The sequence below is a fragment of the Apaloderma vittatum genome, unplaced genomic scaffold, assembly GCF_000703405.1.
Source record: "Apaloderma vittatum isolate BGI_N311 unplaced genomic scaffold, ASM70340v1 scaffold11726, whole genome shotgun sequence".
NCBI classification, from domain to species: domain Eukaryota; kingdom Metazoa; phylum Chordata; class Aves; order Trogoniformes; family Trogonidae; genus Apaloderma; species Apaloderma vittatum.
In genome coordinates, this window is record NW_009722327.1 from 81968 (window position 1) to 93133 (window position 11166).

The 11166-nt window shown below is 44.0% G+C and overlaps 1 protein-coding gene across 1 annotated transcript; it reads left to right on the top strand.

The window, feature by feature from the left end:
* The first annotated feature begins 2989 nt into the window (after positions 1–2989).
* AGT (angiotensinogen (serpin peptidase inhibitor, clade A, member 8)) lies at positions 2990–7506 on the top strand. Its single transcript, XM_009871740.1, has 4 exons — positions 2990–3782; positions 6188–6452; positions 6607–6751; positions 7315–7506. Exons 1-4 carry the CDS (start codon positions 2990–2992, stop codon positions 7504–7506), a joined length of 1395 nt encoding a protein of 464 aa, XP_009870042.1.
* The last annotated feature ends 3660 nt before the right edge of the window (positions 7507–11166 follow it).

Below are 11166 nucleotides of genomic sequence, written 5' to 3' on the forward strand. Positions count from 1 at the left end.
TTCTGGGTAGATCAAGAGAAAGAAAGGCTAAAAATTAAGAGTTTGTAACTTTACTCTGCAGTAGCGCACGTCCCACTCACTGATGGGTACCCAGGCTGCAAAGTAGAGATTAAAGGCAATTTATCCAATAAGAAAAATATCTGGTCTGACTGTACAACAGATGCAGATACAAATAAGTCTGTATTCCTTTCAGTTTAGCACAAAACAAATGGAGTAATTTTCAGCTCCTAGAATTGGTTCTTCTGCATAGTAAAACACTTGTGTCTGTCTTAGTAAATGTGTAACTGCAGGCTATGCAGACATGCTGGGTCCGGTTAAAGGTTGTGTATCCATCCCTGGAACTTTCTATGCAGCTGGTGTTAAGCCGTGCTCAGGTTTTATCAAGTCCTGTCTGCCCTGAGCTAACTCTTTTCAGCCCCCCCTCCAAGTACGTAATGTAAAGTAGCTTTGCGCAATGCTACTGCAGGCATGCAGAAAGGGCCCTCCTGTGGGAAGGACATAAATCCACCTGCAATCAGGTGGCCACTCCACAGAGAAGAGGTGTCTGCCGGAGGGGATACAGCCTCGGAGGAGTGGCACACGCTAGGACTGAGGCGAGTAAGCACACTCACTGGATTTGCTTTGGATGCTGTTTTTTCAGCTCAGGTTTTCATGCTTTTCTGAAAAGCTCGGGGCTGGTTTCTTTAGGGAAATTGGATGTGCTGGCTTTAAGCAGATGGGTCTTAGCCTAAGCGCTGGTAGTGAGAGCTGCTCCTCTTGCTTCTGTGAATGAGAAAAGAGCTGACATGGTGGCTCTGGCAGCAACAGACATGCAACGACTGAGTACCAGCAGTGCCAAATAGCACAGCCTGACTAGATAGCTCAGAGTTACCCTCCCTGCTACTACGGGAAAAATTAATAAATGTGTCAAAAGAACTGTATGATGGAGAAACCAGGGTGGGAAAGGCAGTACCTCTTATGTGTGGCTTTTTTTGGTTTATTTTCCCAAACTATCCGAATCTGGAAAATGCAGCAAAAGAAATGTGCTAGCACAGTGGCTGAGCTAGCTGTGAAGATGAAGTTGAGAAAGCACCTCCCTAGATAATTTTTTGACTGATCATAAGGAATGAAGAAGCTCTGTGATGCATGTCACCTGCTGCCAGAGGGGCCAGAGGTGAAGATGGGGCAGGGAGCAGAGGGGACAGCAGCACCAATTAGTGCTGCCTACATGCTAATTTAAAGGATAGGATGGGAGTTAATGGGGAAGAGCAATCCTTGGATGAAGGCAGAGGGCTGGAGATCTACAGCAGGTCCTCTGCTGCATTTCCCTGGGAAGCCAATATTTTCAGGCCTGGTCTGCAGGCACCTGCTAGGAATATGCTCAGACATCCTGAGGGACCATCACAACAGCACGAACTCCGTTTGCAAGCCAAGCTGTTAGATAGGAGCCTGCAGCCTGGGAGTGTAGATGTGCATGTTAGCAGGCATGTGTATTTAGCATGGTATGTCTAATTACCAAGCATCTGCACATCTCAGTTTTTTTATTTGAAAAGAGAGTGATGATACTGCAAAGCAGAGTGTTACTGACCATGAAACACCTGGGTTACATGTTGTAAAGTAGGCTGGGAGGTTGGATTTAAACCCAGACACTTCCACTCTATGTAAATTAAAGTGTTTGTGAGATAGACATTGCACTGTGTCCTCTCAAAAGGCTCAGGCTGCCAGAATTACAGTACCTGACAGTCTGGAATGACTCAGAAAAATCTTGGAGAAAGAAGGCACAGAGCAGAGCTTGGTTTCTGGTAAGGCTGTTAGCATTTTGCCCATCCAATGAGATCTGCAGAGCTTGGAAAGGGAAAAAGAGGGTTAACAGATCTACAATAAACAAAAAATAACTAGTAGAATAAAACTACAGCTCTGAGTAACAGTGTTTTGGCCAATGATAACTGTTACAGATGCATAAGTTCCAATGCATTTGGATTTTCAAATACGGAAATTCAATCATGTACTAGAAATCCAGGGAAGGTACAACAGAGCTATTAGTTATAAAAAAATTGGATATAGGAAAAGTGAGAATTAGAAAAATGCAAAATTTGTCAGTATGTTTGCACACCTGCATGTACGTATTTTTGTGTGTGTACGTATGCCCATGACTTTCTCATTCCCAATATGCACCAGAAGCTTTGTGCTAAAACACCAGTGACATCAATACCCAGTAAAATTCTCTAAAACAAGAGCTTATCAGGAAAAACAAGAGCAACAGGCAGTCTTTTACCACAGGAGAAAACTGCCCATACAGTAAAGTAAAACTCAGTTTACCCTTTCTAACTCTGTATTCAGATAAAAAGGTGCTAGGAAAATGGTTTCAGTGTTAGCATATTTGTATAAAGAAGCCTTGAGTGTGTTTGCCTAGAAGCTAGAATGGATGTTTGCGCTGGGCTATGAAAACACAAAATGCTCTGCTAGTGCCAAGCATTGTGCCGACTAGACATACAAAGTAGAATTGTTCAGTGGTTGGATCTTAAGAGACCTGGTTTCCAAACCCACTTCCTGCATCACAGCAGGCAAATCATTTAGCCCATCCCTGGGGCAGCAAGATTTAGTGCAGCAGTTTGCAGAAATAGCTCTGACCAGGTCCCAGAAGCAATATAGTTGCATTATTATAATGTTTTGCCAAAATTAGCATGCTCTAGTTTGCAAGCCTAACTAGTTGGCATGCACAACCATATTGCTTCCTGTGCTACATTGTTAGGGTACTGTGTGGGTAAATGAGCCAAATCTGTGCTTAGCATTTCCCCAGTGCTGCCATTGAAACTGGTGTCCATCTCACCCTGGGTTTTTCACAGGGCAGAGTCAGACCAGCCAGCACTAAATACTGAAATTCCTGCTTTGTAACTCCAGTGCAGCACTACTACTTCACCCCGTAAGTAAGAGAAACAGTATTTACAAGCTGATCCTTCTCTCCTGCCCACTTCTTTTTCAGCAGACACCGTGGGATCAATTTTTCATTATGAAGCTGGTAGCAGGTCTTCTGTGCTTGCTGGCGTGCCTCACCACAGTGTCTTGTGATAGGGTCTACGTCCACCCTTTCAATTTGTTTTCTTTCAACAAGAGTACTTGTGAGGAGCTGGAAAACCTGGTCCAAGAGGGAAAGAAAACTTTTCTCCCCATCTCCATCGAGTCCCAAACCACTCCTGCCTATGAAGATGACCTGAATGACAAGGACAAGCTGGAAGCCCCAAGCCTGAGTAGCCGAGAGAGGCAGAAACTGAGCTTCTTGAAGGACTTTGTGTCTGTCCTGGCTGCACGGTTTTACAGTGTGCTGCGGAAAGCACGGCAGAACCAAAATGTTCTCCTGTCCCCAGTCAGTCTTTACAGCTCCTTGGTGTCTTTCTACTTGGGTGCCTCAAACCAGACAGCAGCCGATCTGCAGCGTTTGCTGGGATTTGTTCCCCCCTCTGGAGACCCTGACTGCACCTCCAGGGTGGATGGACACAAAGTCCTTTCCAGCCTGAGGATGATTGAAAGCCTTGTCAAGAGCAGGGATGAGGAGCTGCTCTTTTCCAAGACGCTCTGCCTGTTCTCTGCCCCTGGGGTACCTCTCTCCCAGCTGTTCATGCAGGACTTGCTCACCTCCGCTGATGCTCTCTACGCTAGAGCTGTTGACTTTACAAATCCAAACGAGGCAGCAAAGCAAATAAACGCCTTCCTGGAGGCCAAAAGCGGGAGCCAGAGCAAGTGCTTACTGACAGACATTGATCCTTCTGCCGACCTGCTGTTTGCAGTGGATGTTCGCTTGGCAGGTACGAGGTGGCATTGGTTGTTTTGGGGGCAGGCTGGGTGAAGGGTGAGCAGCAGACCCACTCTGGGGAAGAAGGCAGGTTCACATCTGGCCAGCAGGGAGAGGGAGGGGCTCAGATAAAAGCTTGGACCATTGTTCTGCGTACGGTGCCTCGCTCCCCACCGCTGTGCTGGGGGTCCCGCCTGCACTCTGCCATGAGTCAGTAAGGGCAATGGGGAGGAGGTGGAGAGAGATGGCCTCCAAGAAATTTTCCTTGTCCAGGAAGCTAAGGATTAGGAAAAGTGTGGGAAGGTGAATAAGAGAGGGTTGTGCAGCATTTCTGACTGCGAAGTAACTAAAAGTCATTCTCTCAATAAGCTTGTCAGACTGGAATAAAGCTGATATTATAGAACACGGAGATCAGCACCTGAGGAAAGGTCCGACGTTTCTTTCCTGTACTCCCAAGCCAGCACTGCAGTGTAATCCTTTACTCTCACAGGCTACGTCTTTGCTCCCGACAGCCTTTTTCATTTCAGCCATCTTCCCTGTATTGTAGACACAGGTTTCTTCCCTGATCTGATGTGGCTGCTGAAAGCTTGTCCAGTCCTACAGGTTCAGTGTCCTGATAGGAGAGATCGAACTGTAAGAAACCAGGTCTTTCAATCTGCCTTCTAGAGAAGGGATGTTGCTCTTTCTTCGGTTTTCCTCATATTACATTCCAGGTGCCTGAGGCAAAAAGTAGGGTTTCTTTAGTAAATACATCTCTCCCGTGTCCTAAAAAACATGCTGTAAGAAACAAATAGCCATAGTAAGACCGTTAACATCTTCTAGAGCATTTTCAGGGGAGTATACACATAGCTACACATTTGAGGGCTCAGATGTCCAGATCGTCGCTCAGCAGAAGGCCACAAGGAGCCCATTTAAACAGAGGAGTGCTCATTTGTCCTGATTCACAACTGGTACAATATTAATGGACTCAGTCCCAAAGTCAATAGCAGAGCTTTGAAATTTTGCAGTATTTTTCCCAAGATTGAAAACAATTACAATCCTACCTTGACTTAGCTATCTGAATGCTCAGTTCTTTGTTTCCTTTTAATTAACTGTTACAGTCTTGACTTTTGCTGTCCTGTGAGAATAAACTCTGCAGGCTATACAGAGCCTGCCTGTGAAAGCGGCTTCTTTCTGTTTGCATCCCTTCTTCTTTAAAAACCAAGAAGAAAAGGTGAACAACTCTACTTCCTTATTTTTTGTCTTGCTCGCACCTTTCACATCTCCTGCTTTTTTTCTTTGTAAAGTTAATAGTGGTGAAAGAACTTAATTTTTTTTTAATGCAAGCTCATTTATGAGGCAAATGTTCCTATGCAAAACGACTTACTGTATATCAAATATATTAGGATCCAACATTTATCTGAATTTATTGAATAGGCTTATTAATAGTGTAGCTAGACCAACTCCTATTTTATGCCAATATTAATTACTTTAATGCAAGGAGTTCCTTTCTTTATCACAACATATACATCTATTTTCTTAATTCCCTAATTTAACCAAACAGCAATTTTGAGATTTCTGATCTTTGACCTTCTCACTGACAGTGGTAGTTTCCTCACTGCCAGCGGTAGTTTCCTCACTGCCAGCAGGATTATTTGCCTAACTGGGCAGCTGCACCGATCTGCGACAGTGGGCAGATAACATGTTGAAACACAATGCTGCACAAAAGCAACAGGAGGTGAGAGCAAGGCTTCCCACATTTGTTAGCTGTGCAAGAAATTTATATTAAGGTTTAGCAAGTGCTTGGGTATGTCCTTTTCAACCTCCTTGGCTCAGTCAACACTTCAGTGTTATGTGTTTCTGTGTGGCTGCCCTAGGTGATCCTGCTCTGGCAGGTGGGTTGGACTAGATGATCTCTAGAGGTCCCTTCCAGCCCCTAACATTCTATGATTCTATGATTCCCCAGGCTTTGGTTCGCAAGATCACCAAGGGTGAGACCTCAGCCAGAGGTTGTGCTGCCTTCCCTCTCCTGCGCCGACCCAGCTGCCTGAAATTGCTCCTGCAGCAAGGGCTGGGCCTGCTCCCACACATGCCATCATCACAGCCCAAGGGATGGAGAGCAAAGCCAAGCAGACCCTCTGCACAGGCCTGAGGGTGAACTGGCATCCCATGAGGAAGCAGGCAACCAAGTGAGGCAGAAATACTGTACCCAGGAAAGGCCATAAAGTCCATAGAACAGCTTTGGCCACAGTCTGGGTGGTCACAGTCCCCATACTGGAGCCTGCATCAGCATCTGCCTGATGCTACCAGAAGGCACATTAGAGGCAGGATTTTATACATGTGGCCCTTGTCTAATGCGCAGTGTGTTGTTTTCAAACAATACATACCGGCAGAGGGAAGAAAGAGGAGAGTCAACTTTTTTCTCAAACTGTTTTTCAGTGAATGTTAAGGAAGCTTCCCAGCTCAAAGAGCCTCAGGAGTTTTGGGTGGATTCGAAGACGAAGGTCTTGGTCCCCATGTTGTCAGTCTCCGGCACATTCAAGTACAAAACTGATGCCAGTGGGACGTTTTCTGTGGTGGAAGTCCCCATCAGCAAGACGGCACTGCTGGTGCTGCTGCAGCCCATCAACGGCAGCGACCTGGAACATATGGAGTCCGAGCTGCCACTGCAGTCCTCAGCCTGGCTTCAGCAGCTGTCCCCAAGGTAGGGCTTGGGGACCCTCACCCCTTAGTAGCTGTCCCCAGGTACCAAGCGCTGCTTGTGGCTGTTTTCACCTGCCTGTTCCCTGGGACTGCCCAGTCACCATCTTTTCACAGTGGAGAGCACGCACTCACTTGTCTCTCTCTCTCTTCTGCAGAGAAATAAAATTAACGCTGCCGGAGTTAACGATAGAGGGAATCTCAAACCTACAGGAGATTCTTGCAGATATGGAACTGCCTGCACTGCTGGGGAAAGGGGCAGATCTCAGTAAAATAAGTGATACCAATCTAACAGTTGGAAAGGTACAGTACTTACCACTGGCATTTAAAAAAATGCTTCCTGCTCAGTTTCAGCCTTTTGAATTGTATAAATTTACTTAGAACAAATGAGTCAACCATGTGGGACACATGCTCAGTAGGGGACTTCTGAGATGACTGAACAATGAATATTTCTTAGATAAGCCTATTAGCAGCAACAGGCTTGCCTTAAACTATTCAGACTTCATCACTGCAGCAAACACAACATGCAACACAGGGCCAAAGTTTGAGATCCTAGTGTGCTAGGTGCTCTTTGTACAAATTAGACTGCATCCAGTACCACCTCCAGCTCAGACACCTGCAGGCACCACCTTGGAAGTTCTGTCAGGAGTACCAGAATTTCATACAGCCCAAGTGTACAAGCAGCTGTACAGCTTTTTCATATGTTATAGAACAAGTCTTATTTAAACATCCATGGAGTCTATCCTGTGCTGGTTAAAGATGGTCTTTCTACTTCATGTACTTTTGTCATCTACACAAACTTGCATTTGTCTCTTCAATATCATGCTCCGATGATTTCAGAGTTCCTTCTATGTTTTGCCTTACAGGTAATAAATAAAGCCTTTTTCAAACTGACCAGTGATGGAACAGCTCAGCCAGAAGACCCTGCAGCACAGAAGAAAGATGTGGTGTTCCTGGATCTAAAAGTGAACAGGCCATTCCTCCTAGCTGTTTTTGAAGAGAAGTCAAGGGCAATGCTTTTCCTTGGCAGAGTAACAAACCCTCTGCATGGGGTTTAAATGCAAGTACAAGGGATGGGGTTGGAAGAAAATGATGCACTTTTCCCATCACCTTTCTTACTCATCAGCTATTTTTATGATCTGGTTGAGTGCTCCACTTAGCTTTGAGGTGAAGCAGATAGTGTTTGAAATACAGCTTTCTGAAAGCTAAAACACTGCAACATTTCATCTATTTCACATGAGGTGACGCAAGCTCCTCCTCCAGCTTCTCTTCTTTCCTTACTGTCGCTTTGTCTCCTTTCTGCCTCCAGTTTCCTTTTTTTCAATGCAGTGGGGACAAAGTAGTAGCCCGCAGGGCATTGACTTAAACAAAGTTTTATAAGCACAAGCAGAATTTAGTATAGAAAGGTATAGAAAAGGATCTCTTCATTCTTTAAGAGGTCACTTTTTAATTTTTAGTTTGGTCAGTCTTGTGAGAGAGATTCCCTTTTACATTACAGTGGAAGTTTTACAGTAATCCACAGAGATTTCTAGCTTCATCAGCAACATTTTCTTTTAAAATCCTGCCAACAGCATGGGCAGGCTTCACTTGTCCCACTGAGACAAGATTTTTTGCCTTGGAAGCAAAAACACATTTAGAGGAAGCTTCTTCTTTCTATAGCCCAGATGGATACATTCATTTCTTCACTCTATGGAAAAGCTAAAAATAAGGTTTGGTAGCACTAATGAACTGTGATGGCTAATTTCACATAACCTGACAGAATTAGCTCCAATGTTTTATTTTTTAAAGACAAAAACACCCTACTATTCTAATACAATTCCATTCCTTGGATTACTTTCTAACCTGAGAGGCATTTATAGCAAAAAAGAGCCGTATAGTGAAGAAGAACATTACTGGTCAGAAGCCCAGATTTGTGAAGTTTAACATATCCAAACCATATGTTCTTAAAAATAGTATTAATGGCAATGATCTAGACTAGTATAAATGGTTGATGTGCTGCTACACATGAATAAAAGGGTTTCAGAGGTCCAATCCAACTCTTAACAGTCATAAAGGTCTGAAATATTAAACTGCATCAACAGACTATTAGGCGACTCTTGAATTAGGAAGTGAGGAATTGGGAGTGAAATTTTGGTACTAAAGAGAGCCTCTCAGCAGAACGAGGATTTCCACCTCTCATATCTGGATTTGTCTTTAGCACTGACAGTATTTAGAAAATAACTACAAACATCTTTGGTGTATGATGCCAGATGTATCCTACAGAGCATGGTAGCTCATTGCCATCCAGAGTGGCCCAAACGCCTCCCTAACCCAGACCCACTAATGCCAGTGGCTTGCTATCAGTGATACAGATACGGGACAGATTCTTCTCACTTAATGGAAAAGACTAATAAATAACACAACTCTCAAGAATACTAGGATTTCCAGTGCTATGATAGAGCATCCACCTATTTATCTGACTGTATGGTACATATTCCAGATACTCTAACATCTAAATAATACTGTACTTGTATTACATAGAGAAGTAAACAACTATAAACATGCAGAAATGGAAAGATGCATAAAAATTAATAAAACCATTTCCAAGTTGTTCTGCCACAGTTCATTTGAGTCTAGGTCCATAACTACCTCCCTTGTTCTGGTTTCTCAAATTTGCTCTAAGTCAAATTTCTGTTTTTTAAGACACTAAGTTGCAAATTATCATGCAATACAGCCAATAATATAGGTGTAAGCATGGAAGAGATAGCTCCACAGTGTTCATATTGAAGCAAAAATTACGCCACTTAGTTGTTAAAGTCAGAAGGTAGCATCAACCACGAATAAAATTTCAGACCACAAAATATCCAATTTCTATGACCAAGAGAGAGGATAACAAAAGGGAGCCCCTGGTGGAGGCACCAGTAAATTGTGGGACAAAATGCCACGATTCACAGGTGGGGCTATAGGGTGTTGGAGGACTCTATACCCTGTTCAGGGGTTACACGCAGAAAAACGAACAACAAACCCCACCACCCACAAAACCAAACACTTCTCTGAAAAGAAGCTCGATGGTTGAGAGCACCTCTCCATTGACATCTGTATTGGGTCAGGCTGAGGTGGAGTTAATTCTCCCACAGCAGCTCTCTCAGTGATGTGTTTTTTGGAGTGGTAGCTAGAAGGGTGTTGATAGCACCCCAGTGATTTGGCTACTGCTGAGCAGGGCTCACACAGCACCAAGGCTGTGGTTTTCCAACGTTCCCCCAACAGTAGGCTGGGGGCGGGCAACATCTTGGGAGGGGATACAGCTGGGCCAGCTGACCCAAACTGACCAAAGGGCTATTCCGTACCATATGACGTCAGCTCAGATATAAAAGTGAGAAGGAAGAGGGAAGTGGGGGAGCATTTGCTGTTTGTGTTTGTCCCCTGGAGCAACCGCTATGTTGTACTGGAGCCCTGCTTCCTGGGAAAGCGGCCGGACGTTGCCCGCTGATGGGAAGTAGAGAACAATCTTTGTTTTGCTTTGCTTCCGCGTGCAGCATTTGCGATTGCTACATTAAACTGCTTTTTATCTTGACCCATGGGCCTCTTGTTACATCTTCCCTCTCCACTGTCCGTCTGAAAAAAGAGGAGTGACAGAGTGGCTTTGGTGAGCTCCTGGCCTCCAGTCAGGGCCAAACCACCACAACATCGTGGAGAAGAAAAGGAAGGAAGAAAGGGCAGAGACAGGGAAATAAATGAATACTGGTCAGAGCAAGTGCTACAGTACCAAAAAAGGTAAGCTACCTGTACGTGTACCCACCCTCCTAAATATTCAAAGGGTAAAAACATACAAACAAAAAAATTGTGCCCCTCCAAAACCCCAGCTAAATCTCTCTGCTTCCCCCACAACATATGCTCTCCCGACATCTGTTTCCCATATCAATATTTCATGTAAGATTTTTATGGCATTTTATACTCTCCACTCTCCTCCAGTTCCACCAGATCCCTCTGCCAGTCTGGTCTACGTCTGGTACAACCTATAAACTTAAGAATCCAGTTACCATTTCAGAGGAAAACATGTCACCACTATTTCACTCCTCAATGTTGTTACACAAAGCCTCTCCCAGCTAAATTCCTCCCAGATTTAGAAAGACACAGCAAGTTTTCTAGAAGGGAAGAAGAAAAAGGCACAAAATCTGCATTACTATCATGAAGCTCACTTAAGAAATAAAGAAAAAAAGAGCCTGAGGAACAGAAGAAAGAGGATTAGTAGTAGAAGACATCTCTACTAGAACACGCTTACTTACACAGTAGATTCTCTCCTACTATCTGATCCACAGTATCTGAAAACGCTAAAATTCATTTTACTACAGACAAAGCCAATTCACACCTTTCTTTCAACGGAGGTGTCATGCAATTTTTAAACCAATGTTGTATCCCGCTGAAAAAAATCTAAATGCTATTCAAGTGAACAAAAAAATAACCTGGGGAACTGACAGAACCAGTGATGTAATGTAGATGTTTACAGCAATCATATGGCCATTCAATAATTTTGATCTGCTATACAATATTATTTCCTGGCTTCAACGAAAAAGAATAGAATTCAGCCTGTATACTCCCTCATTAAGCTACTGATGACAAGTAGGAAGAACTGCTATTGCAGGAAGGTGTGAGAAGTCACGTGAAACAAAAAGGGCAAGTAACCTTTTCACACCTTTGTGGTTTGGTACAGAAAGTGCATCCTTTCCCAAGATTTTAGA